The sequence below is a fragment of the Bufo bufo genome, chromosome 7, assembly GCF_905171765.1.
Source record: "Bufo bufo chromosome 7, aBufBuf1.1, whole genome shotgun sequence".
NCBI classification, from domain to species: Eukaryota; Metazoa; Chordata; class Amphibia; order Anura; family Bufonidae; genus Bufo; species Bufo bufo.
The window spans coordinates 147,865,769-147,893,731 of NC_053395.1; the positions used below are offsets into that span (position 1 = coordinate 147,865,769).

The following is a 27,963-nucleotide window of genomic DNA, read 5'->3' on the forward strand; positions in this document are numbered from 1 at the left end:
CTATTACAGGGGACACCAGCCAGGTGGTGATGGAGGTGCCCTTGACGGTGATTGGCTTTTCTGGGTGCTTGTGCGGCTGGGCCCCTGAATTAGGTATTGTCGTGATGCCAGCACCTTGGTGGTTCAAAATGATGAGAGTGGTTGTAGTATGGAGATAGAAGAATGAGGCAGAGTTTGAATCCAACTTAGAACTTTACTGTAACCAGGGTCTTGACAGCAATTTACATCCAGTTATAAACAGTTTCTCATGTATATGTAGATTAAATACTGTAAATCCAGGTAACAGGCTGTATATGTGGCTATATCACAGGCTATGGTAGGAGGTTGTGTACTCACAGGTATTTAGTCCTGGATCTGGTCCTTGTTTCCCAGCTTATCAATGGTGAGGCTGCCAGAAGCTAATAAATCCTTCACCTTAAATCCAAAGGTCCTTAAAGCCTGGTAAAATGGCTATTGTCCTTTGTGACTTTATCCACTCCTTCTCACTTGAACTGACTTCCACTAACACAGCTCGGAACTGCACTCTCATTCCTTCAACTCCTATTACTCCTCTCCAATCTAGGCCTGAACTGAGCTATATATATATATATATATATATATATATATATATATATATATATACAAGAGAAAGCAGGACTGCACTCCGGATTGTGATGAAAATCAAAGCAGTTTTATTCACCCATATTATGGCATATCTTGCGACGTTTCAGCTCATACGAGCCTTTCTCAAGCATAGAGACAGTGAAAGTGAACACATATAAAGCGTTACAAAAAGTGTTACACCCATGAGGGTGTGGTTACAATCAGCGTAAATTACAAACATATGATACAAATATAAAGTGCATATTCTTCAAAGTGACTGGTGTCATACGCTCTGTATCATCAGGATATAATCCCTTTTACACAGAGCGAAACATATATAAAAACTTTTGTTCCAATTAGAATAATATAATAGTGACAACATACTGAATAAGGATCCCAGAAGTGAAGCCAGGAAAACCATGGAGCCCACATATACCGTCACGTTCCCTTGGCGTCTTGTTCTCCTCAATGCGCATGACCAGGATGACGACATCGTGTGAATCACAATATGAGAATAGTGCGCATGCGCTCTGTAAAGTGACAGCAAACCACGCCATCTTTCTTTAGGGAGGATTGCCCTATACCCCCGTTCACATCCATCACATAGATAATAACTGGACCAAGTATGTGCCCCAAAATAGTGACTATAGAACGGGATATAAAGAGAGTGTATAACAAACCGCAGCAGGAATCTCCTACAAATACCAGCATTAGGACCGGGATATTAATATTAGTGCTATCCCCATCTAGTGGTGGAAAGTGTGAAGTGCACCTAACAGCCTGTTAGGGATCCTTATAAAAAAAAGTGCAATACAACATGGTACAACATACAATATAACAAGATTTGCAGTGCCCACGTACAGGAGTGGGACGCTGCATAAACCCCCTTTAAAGTTTTCACTGCACTTTAAAAAAAACTTTTGATATGTCATAGCGACAAACCAAAGGTCCTAATCAGTGGGTGTCCGAGTGCTGAGACCCCCACCGATCGCTAGAACGAGGAGAGAGGAGCTCTCACACAGCATGCTCTCTCTCCATGCTGCTCAATAGGAAGACTGTGAGCTTGTCTTGATTCTGTCTCCTGCACCGAGGAGAGAGTGTGCGCTATGTGAGTTCTAGCAATATGATAACCTTTCAAAATGCAGTGATACTTTAAAGTTGCATTGTATAAACCATGCTGCAGATTTCCTATTGAAAGCAATGGGGGCAGATTCTTCCAAATCACCAACATAGCAGAAAAGATGCCATGTGCAGCATATGCAGTGGATTTGCAGGGCAAAAAATCTGCAGCATGTTACTGTAGGAGCAAAGTGCATGAGATCCATGTGCTGAAGAGCACAATCTGCAGAAAAATTTGACGTGGTGCAGATTTTAACTCCTCAGTGTCACAATTTGGCGCACACGCAACCCAACAGACCATTAGGGGGCACTTGGCCTTAACTTCACAAATGACCTTGGATGTGACTGTAAGGGGAAAATCCAGTTCCACACTCGCTTTTACAGTCACCTAACACAAGAGGCTATCTTTACTTACAGTTCCTGCATGAACAGGGTCACGTGCGCTGCTGCAGCCAATGACTGTCCTCAGTGGTGACGTGATCCCAAGCAGCCTGTGACCCAGCAGTGATGTGCTGCTTGGAAATATGTCACTGCTGAGGCCATGCATTGGCTGCAGCAGCGCACGTGACCCCATCCATGCTGGAGGTTTATATGCGGGGACCGGAAGTCCAATGAACAGATCCTGGAACCCACGGAGCCAGAAACGGCGAGGGGCAGGTAAGTATAGATTCCTACAAACAACCCGCTGGGTGGGTGGGGGGTTTAAAAAAAAAAAAAAAAAAAGCGCCCATAGCCTTTTAAAGTTATACATATATAGAGACATATACAGAGTTATACATATATAGCAGTCTTGTGGCAATAATCGTTATTTGTCCTCTACAGCTGGTTTCCGGAAAAGCATGCGCCTTTGCCGCAGAAAGTCCCACAGCATCCAATATTCCTGTTACTCTAGATGTCCAAGTAGCAGCTGTTACCACACATTAACAGCTCCCTATGAAGAGGTTGTGAGATATCAGAGAAGGCCTTGTGACCGTCATAGACTTATTGTCCTAGTAGGTAAGTTCATAGACTACAGAACTGAGATCTGAAACCAGATATATACATACCATGAATATTATATTTGTGTAAAATGCACATTTCCTATATTTTGTCTTGTAGCAGAATAATATCCAGATAGATTATCAGAATATGATATTATGGTTCAAAATACTATAGGACTATTCTAATGTTTTTTTCCTTCTTACAGGACCTTCAGGAGTTGGTGTTAATGAACTAAGAAAGCAGCTTATTAAGCTAAATCCCAGCATATTTCACAGCCCGGTGCCACGTAAGTGCTAATATTCTGACTCCTGAAGTCATATATATGAGGGCACTTGGAATATCACTGAACTAAGGCATCTAATGAGTTTTCATATTGTACGCAATCATGGGGACAGGTGTAAGGCATGATTTTTAAACCAATGTTTAATGTTGCAGTGTATGTTTCATGCATGAGAAAAGGTATCATAGTTACGTGCCATCTGAGACGGATACAAGCAAGCTTTAAAGGGGTTGTCCGGGGTAAATATATTGATGACCTAGCTCCCTAGCATGTTTGACGTAATACAAGAATCATACTCACCTAGTTCCCGCTGCTCATGTCCTGTGCATTCGATGTGTTAGGTGATCATTCTTCCGCCACTGCAGCCAATAACTGGCCTCAGTGGTGACGTGTGTTCCTCAAGCAGCACATAACTGCTTGGGGACATGTGACTGCTGAGGCCAGTCAGTCATGGCCCCGTCCACAATCTGACCTTAAGTAAACAAGCCTGGGACCAGAAGATCAGAGAATACAATGAGGGCGGAGTACCAGAGTGTCAGGGTCCAGTTAAGGCCTCATGCACACGACCGTTGTTGTGTTCCGTGTCCGTTGTTCTGTTTTCCGTGATTTTCTGCGGACCCATTGACCTTCAATGGGTCCGTTGAAAACTCGGATAATGCACCGTTTGTCATCCGCGTCCGTTATCCGTGTTTCCAGTCCGTCAAAAAAATATGACCTGTCCTATTTTTTTCACGGACAACGGTTCGCAGACCCATTCAAGTCAATAGGTCAGTGAAAAAACACGGAGGCACACAAGATAGTCGTCCGCGTCCGTTTTTTTTCCTATCATTTGCAAGGCAAACTTGACTTAGATTGGTCTGGTGATCCTCCAAAAATCAAGGAAGACACACAGAAACAAAAACGGAAACGGATCACGGAACAGCTTTTTGCGGACCGCAAAAAAATACTGTCGTGTGCATGAGGCCTAAGTATGATTCATGTATTAGGTCAGACACGCTGGGGAAGAGGGGGTTGGCTAAGGAAAAACTGCTGGGATCCTGGAAAAATCCTCTAGGGTACATCTGCATGGGACGATTTTGCTGCAAATTCACTGCTACAGATTTGCGTGCTGCAAAGCAGCAGCTTTTTATAGTACCAGCAAAGTAGGTGAGAATTAAAAAAGAATCATCTCATCCACAAACTGCAATAGAAATCGGCAGCATAAAGTGGCCTCCATGCACATTTTAAATCCTCAGCATGTCATTTTATTGTGTGGATATCCACAGCAGATTTTATTCTTTGCAATGCATAGACTGATATTTGCAACAACTTCCAAAGTATAAAATCTGCTCGTGTGGTCGTACCCTTACAGGGTCAAACATTTATTTCTTCATTCCTCAAGTCTAGTGAATGTGTCTGTATCCCCACCCTCACCCCATGAGACATGCGAATTTCCTCTCCCTTCGTGGTAACGAATCGCATTTTTCCTAAAATGGCGGCTACACGTGTGAGGACTGAGGACATGGGACAAGGAACTCTGGGAAGGCGGGATCACCCAGATTGACATGCCTGCATACAGCCAATCAGCAGCCAGCCCTGTGATGTCACAGCCCTATAAATACTTCGGCCATCTTACAGTCAGACATTTTCCAGCGTTCAGAGTGCAGGGACAGACGTGTGAAGGCGCTAGGGACAGCAAGTGGAAAAACGATTGTAAAAAAAAAAGAGAAAAAACGATTTATAAGTGCAGGGAAAGGATAGGGAGGAATCATTTCACAGCATTTTAGTGCAGGGAGAGACGTCAGAAGGCGCTAGGGACATTGATAGGAAAGCGATTTAAAAGTGCAGGGAACGATTATTTGGGGATCCAAATAGTCATTAGACAGCTCTGTCATTCAAGCTTTTTGTTATTGGGCTGCAAGTGTTGAAAAGCCTTTAGTGGCTTATATCTTAGTATCTTATTCAGAACTAAAAGAAAAATATATACGCATTTCACTTCTGCAGTTATTTCTGGTGAAAGCGTATAGGGGCATATTACAGTAAAAAAAGAAAAATATATTCTCAGTAGATTTCTGCAGTTAATTCTGGTGAAAGCGTATAGGGGCGTATTTCAGTAAAATAAGAAAAATATATAAGCACTGCACTGTTGCAGTTATTTCTAGTAAAAGCATATAGGGGCGTATTATAGTAAAAAAAGAAATATATTCTCAGGGCATTTCTGCAGTTAATTCTGGTGAAAGCGTATAGGGGCGTATTACAGTAAAAAAATTAAAATATATACGCACTGCACTGTTGAAGTTATTTCTGGTGAAAGCGTATAGGGGCGTATTTCAGTAAGATAAGAAAAATATATACACACTGCACTGTTGCAGTTATTTCTGGTGAAAGCGTATAGGGGCGTATTACAGTAAGGGTCCATTCACACGTCCGCAAAATGGGTCCACATCCGTTCTGCAATTTTGCGGAACAGGTGCAGACCCATTCATTTTCAATGGGGCCAGAATGTGCTGTCCGCATCCGCATTTGCGGATCTGCACTTCCGCATCCGTGCTTCCGTTTCCGCAAAAAAATAGAACATGTCCTATTCTTGTCCGCAATTGCGGACAAGATTAGGCATTTTCTATTATAGTGCCAGCGATGTGCGGTCCGTAAATTGTGGAATGCACATTGCCAGTGTCCGTGTTTTGCCGATCTGCAATTTGCGGATTCGCAAAACATGGACGTGTGAATGGACCCTAAAAAAAGATAAATATATTCTCAGTGCATTTCTGCAGTTAACTCTGGTGAAAGAGTATAGTGGTCTATTTCAGTCCAACAAGAAAAATATATGCTCAGTTCACTTCTGCAGTTATTTCTGTTGAAAGCGTATAGGGGCGTATTACAGTAAAAAAAAGAAAAATATATACGCATTTCACTGGTGCACTTACTTGTGGCAAAAGCTTGCAGTGGCCTATTTCAGTACAGATAGAAAAATATATATGCACTTCACTGGTGCATTTATTTCTACTGAAAGCGTTTACTGGCCTATTTCAGTTCACGTCGGCGGTTATTTGTGTTGAAAACATGGCTGGGAGTCAGCAGGGTGGCAGCAGTGGGAGGTCGGAAGCCAAACGTGCCCGGGATAGAGCACCTGCTTCGCAGCAGCCTACCTACCAGGGAAGTAGTGGTGCAGGGGTTCACCGAAGTAACGGCAGTAGCAGTCAGTCAGTGCGGTGGTTATATGTGTTATTTTGTATTTCATTACAAACAGAAAAATATATTCTCATTTCACGTCGGTGGCGGTTATATGTGTTAAAAGCGTTTAGTGGCCTATTTCAGTACAAACAGAAAAATACATTCTCATTTCATGTTGGTGGTTATATGTGTTGAAAGAATGGCTGGGATTCAGCAGGGTGGCTGCAGTGGGAGGTCGGGAGCAAAACGTGCTCGGGGTAGGGCACCTGCTTCGCAGTAGCCTACCTACCTGGGAAGTAGTAGTGCAGGGGTTCACGGAAGTAGCGGTGGTAGCAGTCAGTCAGTGTGGCGGTTATATGTGGTAAAATCTTTATTGAAGTATTTCGGTCGAAAAACTAAATTTATTCAGCGGTCAGCGCTGCGGTTATATGCGGTTAAATCTCCATGATGTCTCCATGATAAATCTGCAGCGTGGGGGCCCCGTGTGGCTTCTACACACTTTCAAAATAATCCTTCTGTGGTGCGAATAGATGACCAGCTCCATGACCTTCCCAGGAGCTGCTGTCAGAAGCAGCGGTTCATTTCTGAGTCGTCCGTATAGTGGAATCCGAAGACCCTTTCCATCTCCGTGCTCCGTTATATGTGGTAAAATCTTTATTGAAGTATTTTGGTGGAAAAATAAATTTTATTCAGCGCTGCACTTATATGCGTTAAAATCTTTTTGTGAATTATTTCGGTGGAAAAACAAATTTCATTCAGCATTTAGCGCTGCAGTTATATGTGGTAAAATCTTTTGTGACATTTCGGTGGAAAAAAAAATTGTATTCAGCGTTAAGTGCTGCAGTTATATGTGGTAAAATATTTAGTGACTTATTTCAGTGGAAATTTTTTTTGTTTAGCGTTAAGCGCTGCACTTATATGCGGTAAAAAAATTTGTGAATTATTTTGGTGAAAAAACTAATTTCATTCAGCGTTCAGTGCTGCAGTCATATGTGGTAAAATCTTTTCTGAATTATTTCGGTGGAAAAACTAATTTCTACCTCCTCCATTAACTTCCTCCTCTCTTCATTATCATCCTCAACACACACACTGACTTGACCCCCCCCCCCCCCCATATATAAGTCACCACCTAGGGACAAATAAAGGTCAATTACACTGCCAGCCTGTTAAAGGGAATTACAGCATGATACCACAATACATTTGATAGAAGTGCCCATATATAGCACATAGTGGGACACTGCATCAAGATGAATCAGGCGTGGATCAGCCAGGATTTCCACACACCAATGCCTGATGCATCAGACTAGATCATCCATGGTGCCACACCAACAATTTGACAAAAGAGACTGGTTTCTTCTGGCTACCTGCATCAGCTACTATTCTGATGCGGTTACCTGCCTGATGCCACACATCTGATGCCAAGTGCTCCTTCTTTCACCCACCATCTTCAGTGGGTACTGGTATTGCCACCAACCTCCACAGTATGTCACCTTGCCACTCTGTGGCCTCCTGATGCTGCCGCCACCTCTAGACTCTGTCATTGTGCCGCTCTGTGGCCTACTCATGCTTCTGCCACCTCCACAGTCTGTCATTGTGCCACTCTGTGGCCTCCTCCTGATGCTGCTGCCACCTCCAGACTCTGTCATTGTGCCACTCTGTGGCCTACTCAGGCTGCTGCCACCTCCACAGTCTGCCATTATGCCACTCTGTGGCCTCCTCCAGATGCTGCTGCTGCCACCTCCAGACTCCTTCATTGTGCCACTCGGTGGCCTCCTCATACTGCTTCCACCTCCAGACCGTGTCATTGGGCCACTCTGTGGTCTCCTCATGCTGCTTTCCCCTCACCACTATGTCATAGGTCCACTCTGTGGACTTCTCATGCTGTTCCCACCCTCCCCACTTCATGACTGATCCAATATTTTGGCTTTCGGCCTGGCTGACATCATCATTTATTTGACACTTCTTCTGATCTGTCAGAAGGAAGGAAAAATTTGACGCACAACGGATCCTGTCTGTGTAGCAGCTTTAAGGCCTCTATGGTCCCATCAGAATTGGCTTATGATTGGGTAGCCAAAAGCAGGAGTGGGTAGAAAACACAAAAGACATGCAAATATTCCATTCACATGTCATCTCTGTTTTAGAGCCACTCAGTTTTTTTTGCCTTTAGTAATACTGATGGATTATTGAGCAAATGCTGACCGATTGAAGGCTTATGCTCCACAGACAGGATCCATTTTTCTGGGTAATTGTTCTGATGGATCAGAGCATGGGGAAAATTAATCAGTGACGTCAACACAAAATTACTGCTGACACCCTCTCCACTCTGTCGGGGGGGCTCTACTTGCTTAAGCGTTTAATAGAACAGGTTCTGTAGACATCTATGTGGAATCAGCTGACGACGGTGTAAAAGGAGTGCACTTCTTCTTGACGCTAACATCTACCTGTAAGGCTGAGTTGATACTTGAGTTATTTGGTCAGTTTTGGCCCCGTGACTGCCCTAATAAGTGAAGTGTGCAGTGATTCTAAGAACGACGCCTGTCATCTGCATGTCATACGGACTCACAGTATTGTTTCACTACCAAAGCAATAGGCCACTAAACACCTATGCATGTTACTGCAAGGCACAGTGTTCTACACCATTATAAAGGCTCTCAGCAGCCAGAAAATAGCTGGTTTTTTTAACGCGAGTCGCCGTGAATAAATTCAGATCATGTCTAATTGTCATATATGGGTAGAGGGAATTCTGCTGGATGTAATGATGCTACTAATGAGGGCATTCTAATGGGCATGGTCACCTTGGACACTGCGGCTAACCTTGTTCGGGTTGTTGTACTTTGTGTACTGTATAGCACGATTATTTATTTGTACAGTATGGCAGCATTATCTACTTACACCGTATGAAGATAATGAGGACACTGACTGTGCCTGCCATGTACATGCATCTTTTTCTCTCGGTGGGGCATACGTTTGTCCACTGCTATGTAACTGCTGCAAGCACTGTACTCAGCAGTCCCATAGAAGTGAATGGAGTAGTGGACACAAATGCTCACCACCGTTCCATTCTCATGGGGCTTATCGGCAGCACTTGCGGACCCTCATGCCCATGAACACTGGGGGACACAGTGGTCACATCCCAGCAATGAAAAACACCTCTCCCCTATCCTGTGGATAGGGTATACATGTTATGAGTGGCACAATTCTTTAATAAGGCTGAAAGCAGTGAAGGGTAAGATTTGAATACAAGCCAAAATAAATATTTCTTTGTATATTCAGACTGATAGCAAACTGTATGTTTCCATTTTAGTTTCATAGAAACTGCTTTGTAAGTATCATTACACATGGCAAATGTTTACTTGAAATGATTTCCCAACAGACACTACTCGCCCCAAGAAGAGCTATGAAGAGAATGGTCGAGAATACTTTTTCGTATCTAAAGAGACATTTGAAAGCATGATTTACACCCACAGGTATTTCCTTTGCTTGTGTAGATCAAGATTGAAATTATAATCAAAGTGGTTTACGTTGCGCTGGTGCAGTACCCCTAAGTATCTGCAAATTGTTTGTTTCTTTCTTATGTAATGTTATGTATTCAATGTTATGCCATATTATATACCTAGCATAACTATGTATGGATGGCACTGGTTTAAAGGGAACCTGTCATCAACTTTGTGCTGCCCATATTAATGGCAGCATAAAGTAGAGACAGGTGAGTTGATTTCAGCGGTCTGTCATTTAAAAGTTAAAAGTAAGTGGTTGCCGAGAACCAATATCACAATCATTGCAGACTGGGCCTGGAAAAGAGTCACGGCCACCTGAGAAGAGTCCTGGTTATTCATGAATTCCTCCTCTCCTGCCGATGACGGAGAGGCTTCTACCTAGTTTTCTCCCTTTCTCTCTAGGAGAGAACTGCCAATCATCAGCAGATGGACGGGGAGAGCAGGAGATTATGAATACCCAGGACTCTTCTCAAGTAGATTTTAATATTTTCAAGGCCTGGGCTGTAATGATTATGATGCTGGTTCTCAGCAACCACATACTTTTAGCTCATGAGTGACACCGCTGAAATCAGCATTTCTGTCACTAACTTATGCTGCCCTCAATGAGTTGAGCATAAAGTTGATGACAGGTTCCCTTTAACAATGCTGCCGCGGCCCTTGTATGAGGTTCGATGTGGGCTGGTCCCACCCCTAACCAGGAGTCTAGTGTTAGCAGTTAAGGAGAGAGGAAGCAAAGTCCTCATGCACCACTCCTTAGTACTAGGCCTCATGGTATAGAGACTCTCCGATCTCTACAAGATCTATGGGGAAAGAGAGAGACTAAGAGGAGAAGAGGAGAACTTAAAATCTGCATGGTCAAGCATAGGAGATAACAAGGTAACCTGCTACTTCAGCTATTCAGACTTTGCTTGTGTGAGAGACACCGTTAAGACACCCTTCACATTTGGACATGATCTGGCCAGTCATATCACTAAAGCCCTGTCTGTATCCAGCAGTGGACATTACAGCCACCAATATAAAAGTACAATTGTCTGCCATAGATTTTGCAGGAAGAGACTTGAGACAGATAGAGAGTGAAGTAGGCCGTAACTTCCATCTTTGCCTAAATCCATACACAGTTATCTGGGAAGAATTGCACTTAACATCACAGGCACCCCAGCAACCATCAGGCAAGAGCCCCAGAATCGGGGTGTGGCTCAAGAGAAGAAAGGGTGCCCCTTCTATCACTGCACGGCCCTAGGGAGCAACAGTCTGAGAAAAGCCACTGATAACTAGAGCCACCACCGCTCCCATAGAGAAAGAAGAAGAAAAAAAAAAAAAGACAGTTTCTGCCTCTTCCCCCAACAACCTGGGAGATGCATCGCAACCCACCCCAGAGACATACCCCACTACTACCAGCATCCAAAATTGAGAAAGGGAACCGAAAAAAAGAGACAGTAATCATGGAAAAGAAAAACTGCTTAAATATTATTTCGGTCCAGCCAGTCTATAACAGAGTCCGGAGTATCGAAAAAAATAGGTTTCACCATTATGTATTATTCGCATGCTGCGGTATTTTCTTCGGCCAAAATTCTGGAACACTTGAAATGTATTAATGCCGGATCTGGTGCCAAGTGTTCCAGAAAAACGGATCAGGTTTCTTGGTCTGCGCATACTTTTAAATCTGTAAAAAAGATAAATACCTGATCCATTTTTCCAGATCACACCGCAGAGACGGATCCGGTATTGCAATGCATTTGTCAGACGGATCCGCATCCGGAAACAAATGATAACTATTTGCATAAAGATTTCCGGATCCGGCAGGCAGTTCCGGCAACGGAACTGTCTGCCGGATTCTTCTAACGCTAGTGTGAAAGTACCCTTAGAAGGCATTTTAGGTTTATCCTGAAATTTCACCCACAAGCCAAATATCCCTAACTTTGTGTGAGTAGTGTATTTATTTTCTAGGTCCTGTACATTAGGATATGAACCAAATAGTGGGAATCGCCCTTTAAAGCATCTCAGCATTTACTGCAGTGCATTACCCATGCAGCCCCAAAGACCTAGGATATCTAGTACCTAGAGGATGACCAGACTAACCTCAGTGTTGTTATTAACTAGAAAACTGCTCTTATTATTAATAGTGTTTTCAATATTTCTTACCAGTTTCTTGGAGTATGGAGAATACAAAGGACATATGTATGGTACCAGTGCGGACACAGTAAAAGAAGCCCTGGATGCTGGAAAAATATGCATAATTGACTTGGAGCAACAGGTTAGATCACGGTTATACATTTAACTCCTTAAGGACACAGCCTTATTTCACCTTAAGGACCAGGCCATTTTTTGCAAATCTGACCAGTGTCACTAAGTGGTGATAACTTTAAAACGCTTTGACTTATCCAGGCCATCCTGAGATAGTTTTTTCGTCACATATTGTACTTCATGACACTGGTAAAATGAAGTCCAAAAAAATTAATTTTTATTTATAAAAAAATTGCAAATTTACCCAAAATTTTGAAAAAATGGCAAATTTCCAAGTTTCAACTTCTCTACTTCTATAATACATAGTAATACCTCCAAAAATAGTTATTTCTTTACATTCCCCATATGTCTACTTCATGTTTGGATCATTTTGGGAATGATATTTTATTTTTTGGGGATGTTCCAAGGCTTAGAAGTTTAGAAGCAAATCTTGAAATTTTTCAGAAATTTTCAAAACCCCAATTTTTAGGGACCAGTTCAGGTCTGAAGTCACTTTGTGAGGCTTACATAATAGAAACCACCCAAAAATGACCCCATTCTAGAAATTACACCCCTCAAGGTATTCAAAACTGATTTTACAAACGTCGTTAACCCTTTAGGAGTTCCACAAGAGTAAAAGGAGATCAAATTTCAGAATTTAGATTTTTTGGCAAATTTTCCATTTTAGGCTACTTTCACACTAGCGTTCGGGGCTCCGCTTGTGAGTTCCGTTTGAAGGGGCTCACAAGCGGCCCCGAACGGATCCGTCCAGCCCTAATGCATTCTGAATGGATGCGGATCCGCTCAGAATGCATCAGTCTGGCTCCGTTTGTCCTCCGCTCCGCTCAGCAGGCGGACACCTGAACGCAGCTTGCAGCGTTCAGGTGTCCGCCTGGCCGTGCGGAGGCAAACGGATCCGTCCAGACTTACAATGTAAGTCAATGGGGACGGATCCGTTTGAAGTTGACACAGTATGGCTCAATTTTCAAACGGATCCGTCTCCCATTGACTTTCAATGTAAAGTCAGAACGGATCCGTTTGCATTATCATGAACAAAAAATGGTAATGCAAACGGATCCGTTCTGAACGGATCTAAGCGTTTGCATTATAGGTGCGGATCCGTCTGGGCACATACCAGACGGATCCGACCTAAACGCAGGTGTGAAAGTAGCCTTAATCAATTTTTTTCAGTAACAAAGCAAGGGTTAACAGCCAAACAAAATACTATATTTATTGCCCCCGATTCTGTAGTTTGCAGAAACACCCCCTAAACTACTGTACGGCCACACAGTAGGGTGTAGAGGGAAAGGTGCGCCATATGGTTTTTGGAAGGCCGATTTTGCTGGACTGGTTTATTTACACCATGTCCCATTTGATCTGATGCACCCCTAGAGTAGAAACTCAATAAAGTGACCCCATCTAAGAAACTACACCCCTCAAGGTAATCAAAACTGATTTTACAAACTTTAACCCTTTTGTGCAACACCTAGGCCCCTTTCGCACGGGCGAGTATTCTGCACGGATGCGATGCGTGAGTTGAACGCATTGCACCTGCACTGAATACCGACCCATTCATTTCTATGGGGCTGTTCACATGAGCGGTGATTTTCACGCATCACTTGTGTGTTGCGTGAAAATCGCAGCATGCTCTATATTCTGCGTTTTTCACGCAACGCAGGCCCCATAGAAGTGAATGGGGTTGCATGAAAATCGCAAGCATCCGTAAGCAAGTGCGGATGCGGTGCGATTTTCACGCACGGTTGCTAGGAGACGATCGGGATGGAGACCCGATCATTATTATTTTCCCTTATAACATGGTTATAAGGGAAAATAATAGCATTCTGAATACAGAATGCATAGTAAAATAGCGCTGGAGGGGTTAAAAAAAAATAATAAAAAATTAAACTCACCTTAATCCACTTGATCGCGGAGCCGGCATCTCCTTCTGTCTTCATCTTAGCTGTGTGGAGCAACAGGACCTGTGGTGACGTCACTCCGGTCATCACATGATCCATCACCATGGTAAAAGATCATGTGATGACCGGAGTGACGTCACCACAGGTCCTGTTGCTCCACAGAGCTAAGATGAAGACAGAAGGAGATGCCGGCTCCGCGATCAAGTGGATTAAGGTGAGTTAAATTATTTTTTTTTAACCCCTCCAGCGCTATTTTACTATGCATTCTGTATTCAGAATGCTATTATTTTCCCTTATAACCATGTTATAAGGGAAAATAATACAACCTACAGAACACTGATCCCAAGCCTGAACTTCTGTGAAGAAGTTCGGGTTTGGGTACCAAACATGCACGATTTTTCTCACGCGAGTGCAAAACGCATTACATAGTTTTGCACTCGCGTGGAAAAATCGCACGTGTTCCCGCAACGCACCCGCACATTTTCCCGCAACGCCCGTGTGAAAGAGACCCTAGAGTTATTGGCAAATGGAGATGGAAAATTTGCCAAAAAATTTAAAATCTCAAATTTCATTTTAATCCATTTTTTCCAGTAACAAAGCAAGGGTTAACAGCCAAACAAAATGCTATATTTATTGTCCCGATTCTGTAGTTTGCAGAAACACCCATATGTGGCCGTAAACTACTGTACGGGCACACGGTAGGGCGTACATGTGGGGTCTAGGACCTCATCGTCCCCTGCATCGTCTTCCACCCAGTCTTGACCCCTGACCTCCTGTTCAGTCTGCACACTGCAGAAAGACGCAGCAGTTGGCACCTGTGTTTCGTCATCAGAGACGTGCTGAGGTGGTATTCCCATGTCCTCATCATCAGGAAACATAAGTGGTTGTGCGTTAGTGCATTCTATCTCTTCCACCCCTGGTGAAGAGCTAGGTGGATGCCCTTGGGAAACCCTGGCAGCAGAGTCTTCAAACAGCATAAGAGACTGCTGCATAACTTGAGGCTCAGACAGTTTCCCTGATATGCATGGGGGTGATGTGACAGACTGATGGGCTTGGTTTTCATGCGCCATCTGTGCGCTTTCTGCAGAAGACTGGGTGGGAGATAATGTGAACGTGCTGGATGCACTGTCGGCCACCCAATTGACTAATGCCTGTACCTGCTCAGGCCTTACCATCCTTAGAACGGCATTGGGCCCCACCAAATATCCCTGTAAATTCTGGCGGCTACTGGGACCTGAGGTAGTTGGTACACTAGGACGTGTGGCTGTGGCAGAAAGGCCACGTCCTCTCCCAGCACCAGAGGGTCCACTAACACCACCACGACCATGTCCACGTCCGCGTCCCTTATTAGATGTTTTCCTCATTGTTCCCGTTCACCACAATTTTGAGAATGGCAAATTTGGGAATAGTTTTTCAACCCAGAAAAAAAAGTGTGCTTTTACGGTCACTACAAATAACTTGAGCAGCTAAAACAGTACAGATTTGCTTGAATAGAAATGTGAGACCTGTTTTTTTTTGCACTGTGTGACAGGTTAAGGTTTAATCTCAGAATCAGACTTCTATCTGCACGGTAGCGTGTGTCTTAGGTTTTTCTGAATGACACTATCAGTACCTTCAATGTAAGATATCCTTTTTGGGATAGATTTTGCTGGACTGGTTTATTTACACCATGTCCCATTTCAAGCCCCCCTAGAGTAGAAACTCCATAAAAGTGACCCCATTTTGGAAACTACGGGATAAGGTAGCAGTTTTGTTGGGACTATTTTTAGGGTACATATGATTTTTGGCTTATCTATATTACATTTTTGTGAGGCAAGGTTACCAGAAATAGAAATTCAGAAATTTCATCTCCATTTGCCAATAACTTTTGTGGAACACCTAAAGGGTTAACGACGTTTGTAAAATCAGTTTTGGATACCTTGAGGGGTGTAGTTTCTTAGATGGGGTCACTTTTATGGAGTTTTTACTCTAGGGGGGCTTCAAATGGGACATGGTGCCAAATAAAAAGGCCATGAAAATCTATCTTCCAGAAGCAATACGGCGTTCCTTTCCTTCTGCGCCCTGCCTTATGGTCATACAGCAGTTTATGACCACATATGGGGTGTTTCTGTAAACCTGTAGTATGAGGGTAATAAATATTAAGTTTTGTTTGGCTGTTAACCCTTGCTTTGTTATTGGAAAAAAAAACCTGATTAAAATGGAAAATTTGCCAAAAAATAGCTTTTGGCACAGTTTTTCATTCTTTTTTTTTTACACTGTTCATCTGAGGGATTAGGGGGAGGGGTATTTTTATAGAGCAGATTCTTACGGACGCGGCGATACCTTATTTGTCTACTTTTTTAATTTATTTATGTTTTACACTATACTATCTTTATTTTTAAAAAAATTACATTTTTGTATCTCCATGGTCTGTCATTTTTTTTTTGTTTTTAGCCGATTATATTAGGTAGGGGCTCATTTTTTGCGGGATGAGAGGACGGTTTTATTGGGGGGCATATGACTTTTTGTGATGTAAGGTGACACCGTTTTTATTTTATTTTTTTACCGTGTTCATCTGAGGGGTTTGGGGGGGGGGTGTATTTTTATAGAGCAGATTCTTACGGACACGGCGATACCTAATATGTCAACTTTTTTAAATTTATTTGTTTTACTAAATAATATTTTTGAAATTATTATTTTTTTGTTTTAGGGTCTCAAGTCTGAGAACCAGTTTTTTATCCGATTGTCAGTGGCTAAATTGGGATATAAATTTAGCACTCCATGGAAGTGTGGTACTCCCTGAAGCAACCAATAATGGAGAGGCCCGGATGATCGGGACACGTGTCACACTGAGTAGTGGTGTCCTTCCATATCCCCCTCCTGTGACGCACTCTGCACCTTTTTTGGGTCCGTCCCTTCTTTCCAGTATGGGGGACCACACCTGGAAAGTGTTGGCCAGGGACGATCCGGGCGCCTCCAGTTCCCGAGGTACTCCGGCCTGCTCTTTCCCGGTCAGAAAACATCAGGTCCTTGAGGACTGCCTCATAGAACTGAAGGAATGTCCCTGTGTTGCCAGCGCTCCGGGACAGCACAAAAGAGTTGTACAAGGCAACCTGCACCAAATAGACTGCAACTTTTTTGTACCATGCCGGGGTTTCGCACAGGGACAGGGGTGATGCCGTTACCATGAATTGTGGACAGTACAAGGACATCCCTCTTGTCCTTATATCTGACCAGCAACAGGTTTCCACTGGTAAGGGCACAGGTCTCACCCCTGGGGATAGGTACCTGGAGGGGGTGGGTAGGGAGGCCGCGTTTTTTCCGCACAGTCCCACAAGTGGACGTGGATCTGGCGGCGAGGGACTGGAACAAGGGGATACTAGTATAAAAGTTATCCACGTACACGTGGTAACCCTTATCTAGCAGTGGGTGCATAAGGTCCCACACAAGTTTCCCGCTAACACCCAGAGTTGGGCGACATTCTGGGGGTTGAATACGGGAATCTCGCCCCTCATACACACAAAACTTGTAAGTGTACCCTGAGGTACTCTCACAAAGTTTGTACAGCTTCACGCCATACCTCGCCCGCTTAGAGGGAACATACTGGCGGAAAAGGAGTCTCCCCTTGAACGCAATGAGAGACTCATCAACCACGACCTCCCTTCCAGGTACATAGGCCTGTACAAATTTGGCCCCAAAGTGATCGATGACCGGCCTGATTTTGTACAGGCGATCATAGGCAGGATCACCTTGAGGGGGACATGCTGCATTATCTGAATAATGCAGGCATTTCCGGATGGCCTCAAACCGGGAGCGTGTCATGGCCGTACTGTAAAGTGGGGTCTGGTAGAGGACGTCCCCACTCCAGTAATGCCTGACACTAGGTTTCTTGACTAGGGCCATGTGCAGCACGAGGCCCCAAAACATCCTCATCTCGGCTGCACTGACCGGGGCCAGCCACCGGGCCTATCCAAAAAGGAGCCCGGGTGTTGAGCAACGAACTGTTGGGCGTACAGGTTCGTCTGCTCCACCATCAGATTTACAAAGTGGTCACTGAAAAAAAGACAAAAAAAAGTCGTATTCAGTGAAGGCCACTGTGGAAATCTGGATTCCTGGTTGGCCTTCAAAATCAGGAATCACGGCCCCAGAGCTGCTCGTACTAGGGTGGGCCACAGGGTCCCTAGCATGGCGGTCCCCTTGCTCCGCCTGGTGGCGTCTTCGCCGCCTTGGGGGCTCATCATCATCATCGCTAGATGATGAGGAGGATGACAAAAGGAAAGTGGGGTCATCCTCGTCCTCACTGGGACTCCTCGGCCAAGAACGTCTGGCGGGCCATAGGGGAGTGTGTCTGCGTAAATCTTTATTTGGTGTTCGTGTGGGGGCACGGTTGTTCGCGAACTCACCCTAAACCTAACAGACAAAAAAAAAAAAGACAAAAAAAATTTAAAAAATAAATAAAATTCTAAATCGCTGATCAACCATCCGAAGTTGATGAGCGGTGGGGTGTGCGATGCGCTAACAGTGGCCGGACGCTAAGAGTGCCGGCCACAGTCAGCGTACGCACACAAAAAAAAAAATAACTGCTTGCGCCCCCCAAAAAAAAGCTGCAGCACCCCTGGGGGGGTCTAGGATCACACCGCTGTGCTGTGGACCCCAGACACCCGATTTAGGGTGATGCAATCAGTAATGTTTTTTTTTTTTTTTTTTTTTTTTTTTTTTCTTCTCACTAACTTTCCCTAACTTTGCCTAATCTAACTTGTCCCTAGCCTTTCCCTAATTACCTGGGTGCTGGGGCGCAGATGGGGGTGCTGGCTCTGATGATCCTCGGCTCCCGGACACAAAAGGAGGAGAATAGCGCTGCGTTAATTTGAACCTCCCGCCCCTGCAGCAGGCCAATGAAAGCGATCCTGAGAGGTGATGTCACCATCACCACTCAGGATCTAAGGATGGTGATTGGTGGTGTATTATCACACCACCAATCACCATCCTATTCTGGGTTATCGGGTCCCGGAAACGCAGCAAACTGCAGGTCTGAATTGACCTGTGGTTTGCTACGATCGCCGACATGGGGCATTTAGCCAAGGTGCCTGCTCAATGATTTGAGCAGGTACCGAGTTCCGATCACCGCCTGCCGAGCAGCGGTGATCGGAACTATACATGCCGTACCGTACGTCATGTGTCCGGAACAGGTTAAAGTGTAACTGTGATTCTTTTCTTAAATTTTTGTAACCATTTGACCATTTTTGTAATATACTTTAATTACTGAAATCGTACATTTCTGTTAGAAAAATAGCTCTAAAGTGGCCCATGTTGAACCTTGGCGATGCCCCCCGTCTTCTGTCTCTACAGTTAAGTAAACAGAAGACAGGGGAGCGTTACTTTAGGCTACATGCACACGACAGTGAAAAATGGCCGTGTGACGGCCGTCTAAGTATCGGCCGTCACACGGCCATTTTTAGCACCAGTGAAAGTCTATGGGGCTATTCACATGGCCGTTCTTTTAACGGCCAGTGAATAGCGTCCATCCAAAAATAGGACATGTCCTATTTTTGGCAGTTTATACGGCCGGATGGACCCCATTGAAATCAATGGGACCGTTTTTAACAGCCGATTGACAGGAGTGCACCCGTCTAACGGCCGTTAACCCCTTAAGGACCGGGCTCATTTTCACCTTAAGGACCAGGCCATTTTTTGCAAATCTGACCAGTGTCACTTTGTGTGAATAACTTTAAAACGCTTTTACTTATCCAGGCCATTCTGAGATTGTTTTTTCGTCACATATTGTACTTCTTGACACTGGTAAAATGGAGTCAAAATTTTTTATTTGTTAAAAAAATACCAAATTTACCAAAAATGTGAAAAAATTAGCAAATTTCCAAGTATCAATTTCTCTACTTACTGTATTTTTCGCCCCATAAGACGCACTTTTTCCTCCCCAAAAGTGTGTGTGTGTGGGGGGGGGGGAATGCCCCTGCGTCTTATGGGGCGAATGCTTCCATTTTACATCGCAGACTGCGATGTATGAGCCGGAAGAGAGGAGGGGCTGGAGTCCGAAACTAGAGGCGGGGCCCGGACTCCAGCTGGGGAACCAAAAAAAATATAAAGAAACACACTATGGGGGACATTTATTTAGCTGGGGGCCTACATGGGGGAATTATTAAAGCTGGGGGGCAGCAAAAAAAATAAAATAAAATCCTACAGTATGGGGGACATTATTTTAGCTGGGGGCCTACTGTCCTGTGTGTGTTCTCAGAAGAGTGGGTCAAATTCATCCATTTTTCATGTCCGTTTTTAACGGACAATAAAAACGGATGCAAAACGGACATTAAAAACGGACACACGGCCAGAAAATGGATGAACACACTGATGGAAAATGGCCATAAAAAACTGACAGCATATTACAAAAATGATCAGTATCACTGCCCCTATACATTACAAAAAAAAAAAGAGACAGTTACAATTTAAACTAATAATATAGACTACAATCAAATGCAATGAGAGACCGAACCAATGATTACTATGAGTTTGGGGTTTGGTCAGGTTTTTTTTTTTTTATCCATGTGTATATAAAGATAAGCTTAGACATGTGGTAGTGTAAGAAAAATCACCTCAAAACTGAGAACAGACCCAAATGAAAAACAAGTAAATATCCTATATACAGTTGCAAGAAAAAGTATGTGAACTCTTTGGAATGATATGGATTTCTGCACAAATTGGTCATAAAATGTGATCTGATTTTCATCTAAGTCACAACAATAGACAATCACAGTCTGCTTAAACTAATAACACACAAAGAATTAAATGTTACCATGTTTTTATGGAACACACCATGTAAACATTCACAGTGCAGGTGGAAAAAGTATGTGAACCCTTGGATTTAATAACTGGTTGAACCTCCTTTGGCAGCATTAACTTCAACCAAACGTTTCCTGTAGTTGCAGATCAGATGTGCACAACGGTCAGGAGTAATTCTTGACCATTCCTTTTACAGAACTGTTTCAGTTCAGCAATATTCTTAGGATGTTTGGTGTGAATCGCTTTCTTGAGGTCATGCCACAGCATCTCAAATCGGGTTAAGGTCAGGACTCTTTTTGGGCCACTCCAGAAGGCGTATTTTTTTCTGTTGTTGATTTACTTCTATGCTTTGGGTCGTGGTCCTATTGCAACACCCATCTTCTGTTGAGCTTCAGCTGGTGGACAGATGGCCTTAAGTTCTCCTGCAAAATGTCTTGATAAACTTGGGAATTCATTTTTCCTTCTATGATAGCAATCCGTCCAGGCCCTGACGCAGCAAAGCAGCCCCAAACCATGATGCCCCCACCACCATACTTCACAGTTGGGATGAGGTTTTGATGTTGGTGTGCTGTGCCTCTTTTTCTCCACACATAGTGTTGTGTGTTTCTTCCGAACAACTCAACTTTGTTTTCATCTGTCCACAGAATATTTTGCCAGTACTGCTTTGGAACATCCAGTTTCTCTTCTGCAAATGGTAAACGTGCAGCAATGTTTTTTTTTTGGACAGCAGTGGCTTCCTCTGTGGTATCCTCCCATGAAATCCATTCTTGTTTAGTGTTTTAGGTATCGTAGATTCGCTAACAGGGATGTTAGAATATGCCAGAGACTTTTGTAAGTCTTTAGCTGACACTCTAGGATTCTTGTTCACCTCATTGAGCAGTCTGCGCTGTGCTCTTGCAGTCATCTTTACAGGACGGCCATCCTAGGGAGAGTAGCAGCAGTGCTGAACTTTCTCCATTTATAGACAATTTGTCTTACCGTGGACTGATGAACAGCAAGGCTTTTGGAGATACTTTTATAACCCTTTCCAGCTTTATGCAAGTCAACAATTCTTAATCGTAGGTCTTCTGAGAGCTCTTTTGTGCGAGGCATCATTCACATCAGGCAATGCTTCTTGTGAAAAGCAAACCCAGAACTGGTGTGTGTTTTTTATAGGGCAGGGCAGCTGTAACCAACACCTCCAATCTCATCTGATTGATTGGACTCCAGTTGGCTGACACCTCACTCCAATTAGCTCTTGGAGATGTCATTAGTCTAGGGGTTCACATACTTTTTCTGCCTGCACTGTGAATGTTTACATGGTGTGTTCAATAAAAACATGGTAACATTTAATTCTTTGTGTGTTATTAGTTTAAGCAGACTGTGATTGTCTATTGTTGTGATTTAGATGAAGATCAGATCACATTTTATGACCAATTTGTGCAGAAATCCATATCATTCCAAAGGGTTCACATACTTTTTCTTGCAACTGTAACTATGCAACTGGTGACATTGTTGTCGGTGCCCAAAACTCATTGATGTGAGTGGGGAATGAAGGCAAGCCCATCTGGTTTGATCCTACAGGCTACTTACTATAGCAGAAATCTCTTAAAAAGTTAAAGCTGGCAACCATAGAATGGTGTCAAAAGACAATGCATCACAGTTACCTGTGTATTCCAGAGTGCCACGTGCCTATGCTGACCCCTGTCCATTGCTGAAAGCACCTATTGTGGGCCCTTATGGACGGCTGAGTGTGTGTCTCTCTTACACTGGCACTCCATTCAACTCTATGGGACTGTCAGAGATAGCCAAGCACTTGTACTCTACTATCTCAACAGTCCCATAAAAACTGCATGCATGAATGCTGCTCAATTAAAACAGGGGAATACGGGGTCCTTGTTCTCAAGATGGGGCCTCCCCCAGTCAGACACTATTCCCCTATCCCAATGAGCTACTGCAGAACAGCTACGGTGGGGTTGTTGGGTGTCGGATCCCCGCCAATCAGATATTTATGGCCTATCTGCTACTAATGTCTTGCTGCTAGATACCACAGGACCTCAGAGGTTTTGTAGAGTCCATGTCTGAGGGTCATGAGAGAGTTCTACACAATATTAGGCAGAATGGTTTATATTTTAAAGGGAAAATACAGGCAGGTTACAACTATGTAACCAGGGAGACAGTAGGAATTACATGCTGCCTGTGATTCTGCTCATACTCCTGACAGCTTTACTTTAAAGGAGTTCTGCACTTTCATTTAACTGATGATCTATCCTCTGGTATCATCAGCTTCTGATCGGCGGGGGTCCGCCACCCGGGACCCCCGTCGATCAGCTGTTTGAGAAGGCAGCGGCGCTCCAGCAGTGCCGCGGCCTTCTCACAGTTTACCGCTGGCCAAGTGACATCACGACTAGTATCAACTAGCGTGGGCGGGGCTAAGCTGTGCTCACTTGAATGGAGCTAGCCCCGCCCACACTAGTTGATACTAGTCGTGACGTCATTGGGCCGGCGGTAAACAGTGAGAAGGCCGCGGCGCTGCTGGAGTGCCGCTGCGTTCTCAAACAGCTGATCGGCGGGGGTCCCGGGTGTCGGACCCCCGCCGATCAGAAGCTGATGATCTATCCAGAGGATAGATCATCAGTTAAATGAAAGTGCAGAACCCCTTTAAATACTATAATGAAATAAATCAATAAATAATTTATTTCTGGCTTTCAGCAACTAGGTGAATCTCACTATATCTGGACATTGAACACGTTGGGAGCTGTAGAAATCATTATGAACAGAGCTCCCCCTACTGGAGGCTGCATGTAAACAGAAGTTTCTCATAGTACTTAACAGTATTTCTGGTGGTAGAAACCCTTTATGTAGCTGACTGATATAGCGATGCGCTAATGTCAGCACTACATAACAGTATGTTTCTAACATTAGTCCCTGCAGCCGTTTTAGTTAAAAAAGCACTTTTATTAGGTTATTATATGCTAATGAGCCTCTAGGTGCTATAAGGGCGTAAAATCAGCACCTAGAGGCTCCGTCCACTCACGCTTTATCCCGCCCAGGTCCAGTGTTCTGCCCGCCCAGCTCATTGTCGAAATCCCGCGCCTGCACCGTTCACTTCTGTCTTCGGCACAGTGAGTGAAGGCCGCTCTCCTGATGCCGGCTTCCTCACTGTGACTTAGTCGGCGCAGGCGCAGTGAGGAATCCGGCACCAGGATCGCATCATTCACTCACTGCGCCGAAGACAAAAGTGAACGGCGCGGGATTTCGCCAACGATGCAGGGAACAGTGGCATCAATCAAGAGGAGCTGGGCGGGCAGAACACTGGACCTGGGCGGGATAAAGCGTGAGTGGACGGAGCCTCTAGGTGCTGATTTTACGCCCGCATAGCACCTAGAGGCTCATTAGCATATAATAAAAGTGCTTTTTTAACAAAAACGGCTGCAGGGACTAATGTTAGAAACATACTGTTATGTAGTGCTGACATTAGCGCATCGCTATATCAGTCAGCTACATAACAGTATTTCTGGTGGCAGAAACCCTTTAATGACTGTGTAAAAAGAACAATTCATCATTGGGATCCCACTCCCTACATCGAGGTGGCATGGTCTGCCTTTGTGTTATGCACTCCATTGGTTCAAATAATAGACAGTATATATAGGCATTTTGTGTACTGTTAGCCATCTTTAATACCACAAGGGACTGTTAGATTTGCTAAAAAAAATATTCATTTCCTTCTGTCATTTTACAGGGTATTATGGGGTCTCGGACACATGAACTTAAACCATATGTAATATTTATAAAACCACCAAGCCGAAACTGTATGAGGCAGACAAGAAGAAATGCCAGCGTTATCACTGATTACTATGTTAACCAGAAGTTTAAGGTACTGTCATTATTTTAATTATGTACACATTATTGCCATTAGGGCTGCAGTAAACGATTTTCAGTAATAGAGTATTCTATTGATTATTATTTACAATTAAGAGTATTCTAATAAGAAAAAATGAATAAATAGACTGTTTTCCTTTATAAAAACTCATCAGTCCCCACTGTGTGATCAGCCCAAGTGCTTCAGTACCCCCCATTGCCATCGGCTCCACTATCCCCCAGTGCCTTCAGCTCTCCCCCCTCCGCTCCTCCTGACACCTATAACGCTGTGCACTCCGGGCGCCCGGCCTTAGTTGCACCAACTTACCTTTCCAGTAGGGGCATCGCCGACACTCCTGCGTCTGACGCCACACAACGAGTCAGGTCACAGCGTGCGTACGTCAGTGCAGCGCGGGACCATGGATGTGCTGTGGAGTGTCCGGAGGCCCCCTGCTGGAAAGGTGAGTATTGCGGGCCAGCGGGAGACCACAGAGCGGGAGTAATAGCAAGCGATTCACTCCCGCTCCGTGGTGACGCGATACAAACAAATCTTCAATGCAAAAAAATCGCATCAAGGATTTTTTTTTGGTGTCGAATTACTCGATTCAGTCGAGTAATCGTTTCAGCCCTAATGGCCATTAAAAGTGGTATATGTCCTGTAAATCCCAATACACAGTGCTGTACACAAAGTGACATTACAAGGACCGTGTGGTTTTATCACATGTGAATCTTTCATTATAAAAGAACTAACAAAATAATCAGTATAATACCGTTACATTAGTGGGTGCAGACACACCAGAGTCTCCTCCCTTTGTCTAATCACTCGGATGCTACAGTTGCTATTGGCTGCGGTGTTGATCCCTGCAGGTGGGTGTCAGAAGTGGCACCCACCCCATACACCACTTCCAGCATATGAAATAAAGAACATGTACATCCTATTGCGTTAAAGGTAGTTAAGTCAAACTCCTTTAGTCTTATACCTGCCCATTTACTAAAATTCTGCTGTATGCCAGTTTCCCGGCATGCAAAATTTTAACTCAACTTTAAAAGATTTTCCATAGCTCACAGTTGTCAACGACTGACACCCTTCCCTCTATGACTGTTCATACAGCTATAGCTGTCAATCACTGATAGGACCGCCTCCTGGACTTCAGAGCCTAGAATAAGGGGGAATTTAAATGTATAAATTGCAGATTTTACGGAATCTTCTTCCAGAAATCAATGGGGGTAATTTATTAAACAGAAATATGCCTATGTTAGGTGTATTTCTGGCGCAGATTGCGACTTTTCCCCACTCACGCCAGATGTTAAAAAAAGTGGGCGTGGCCAGCAGGCCCGTCTCATTTACCATTTTCGACACCTGTTTTAGGCATACAAAATGGTCTGACTATAAGACCGCTAGGAAGCTGTCTAAAGCGGTGGTCTTAATAAATGCACCCCTATGTATCTGCTCAGCTCCTCCTGCTTCACAACATGCTGCTGTTTCCCTGTAAGTCTGCACTCTATACAAGGGTCACTTTTCTGATCTGGATGTATCTGCAGGAGGAAGACTTTCAGGAGATAGAAGAATCTGCAAGGAAGATGGAAGAGCAATTTAGCCAATTTTTGGACCAAGTGTTGGTGAATGATGATCTGCAGTCTGCTACTGTTCAGCTCCTGTCCACTATCCGTCGTGCTCAAGATGAGCCACAGTGGATCCCTGCAGCTTGGATCTGCTCAGATTCATAATTGTTTTAACGCCGATATTATTTACCTAATGCGAGCATTCTATATGAATTAATGTGAGATTGTCTTATGGGACAATGTAGGGAGAGCGTGGCATCTAATAGCACCCTATGAATTGTACACGTTTACTGGATTAAGTAGGATGACTAAGAATCCCTGCATATCACTCAGCAGATTTAGAGCTATTGTTCAGTAAAGCGTTTTTGGATGTTAGTAGATACAGATTTATCACCGTTTTGCTTTCAGCGTTATTGCCATTTTTTGTTAAAGAGAACCTGTCACCAGGATTTTGTGCATAGAGCTGAGGACATGGGCTGCTAGATGGCGGCTAGCACATCTGCAATACCCAGTCCCCATAGCTCTCTGCGCTTTTATTGTGTTAAAAAACCGTTTTGATCAATATGCAAATGAACCTGATATGTGTCCTGTATCCGGAGATGAGTCCAGCGGAAAGGAGCCCAGCACCGCCCCGCGTCCTCCGAATCTCCTCCTTGCTGGCTGACGTCACAGAGCTGGAGCGCCGAAATCTCGGGATGTGCGAGCTAGGCCATGCGCAGTGTCGGCATCATGTTCATTCCCTGTGCTGGCATCAGCACAGGGAAAGAACTACGCATGCGCTAGCTCGCGCATCGCAGGATTTCGGCGCTCCAGCTCTGTGACGTCAGCCAGCAAGGAGGAGATTCGGAGGACGCGGGGCGGTGCTGGGCTCCTTTCTGCTGGACTCCTCTCCGGACACAGGACTCATATCAGGTCATTTCTATGTGGATCAAAACTGTTTTTTAACACAATAAAAGCGCAGAGAGCTGTGGGGACTGGGTATTGCAGATGTGCTAGCGGCCATCTAGCAGCCCATGTCCTCAGCTCTATGCACAAAATCCTGGTGACAGGTTCCCTTTAAAACGGATCTATGTATTTTTGCCAATACTGCGAAAAACCACAGTCTTGGTATTACATGTAATAATATCATTCACAGATATGTAAAGTGTATTTTTGTAGCACTTTGAACTTAGTTGTAAGGTGTATGTACTGGATATGTCATTAAAGTCAGATGGGTTGGGTCAGACTGCTGAGACTGTGATTCCTGGTCGAGTGACTTCACATGCATAATTACTTTCCAAAAGACTGGATTCCCACATCCCACCCACTCCTAGTGTCCAATGTCCACACGATTATAATGGAAAACCTGGTAATCAAGTGCCCATTGTCTGTGGCCAAGGATTCATCTGAACGCAGCAGCCATAACATGTGAACCCAGCTGAAGACCACTTTTACACAATCAGTATTTGTAAGCCAAAACCAGGAGTGGAACCTACAGAGGAAAAAATTATACTGGAAACATTAGTGCTTCTTCTGTTTTAGACCCACTCCTGAGTTTGGCTTATAAATACTGACCATGTGAAAGTGGCCTTTGGGCACGGCCTCATAGCATGGCGAGAACCACTCAGCCCTACAAAACACGCTCGTGTTTGAGTAAGGCTTCTTGCACACAACCGTATGGCTTTTTCAGTATTTTGTGGTCAGTTTTTAATGGATCCGTTGTTCAGTTTTAGGTTTCTGTTGTGTTTCAGATCTGTAGTTCCGCAAAAAATTTCTGTATGGTTTCCGTATGCGATCCTTTATTTGCGGATCGCAAACAAAACATAACATTTTTAATCATTAATGTAATGTACAGTAATGTGTTGTAACAGTATACACATGGGCATGGATCCGCAAAAACGAGATTTTTGTGAAACTCACCTGTAAAATCTCTCTCTCGCGGGGTTCATTGGGGGACACAGGACCGTGTGTATAGCTTGCTGCTGCCACTAGGAGGCGACACTAGGCTGAAAAGTGATAACTCCTCCCCTGCAGGCTATACCCCCTCCAGCCTGGA

The 27,963-nt window shown here is 44.1% G+C and overlaps 1 protein-coding gene across 1 annotated transcript in view; it reads left to right on the forward strand.

The window, feature by feature from the left end:
- MPP4 (membrane palmitoylated protein 4) overlaps positions 1 to 26,334 on the forward strand; it is a 66,189-nt gene extending 39,855 nt beyond the window's left edge. Inside the window, exons 15-20 of the mRNA XM_040441490.1 lie at positions 2,524 to 2,697; positions 2,888 to 2,968; positions 9,489 to 9,582; positions 11,758 to 11,866; positions 24,247 to 24,381; positions 25,908 to 26,334. Coding sequence (XP_040297424.1) covers positions 2,524 to 2,697; positions 2,888 to 2,968; positions 9,489 to 9,582; positions 11,758 to 11,866; positions 24,247 to 24,381; positions 25,908 to 26,093 — 779 coding nt within the window. The 3' untranslated portion in view covers positions 26,094 to 26,334. The remainder of the gene's footprint in view (positions 1 to 2,523; positions 2,698 to 2,887; positions 2,969 to 9,488; positions 9,583 to 11,757; positions 11,867 to 24,246; positions 24,382 to 25,907) is intronic.
- Positions 26,335 to 27,963: the final 1,629 nt, after the last annotated feature.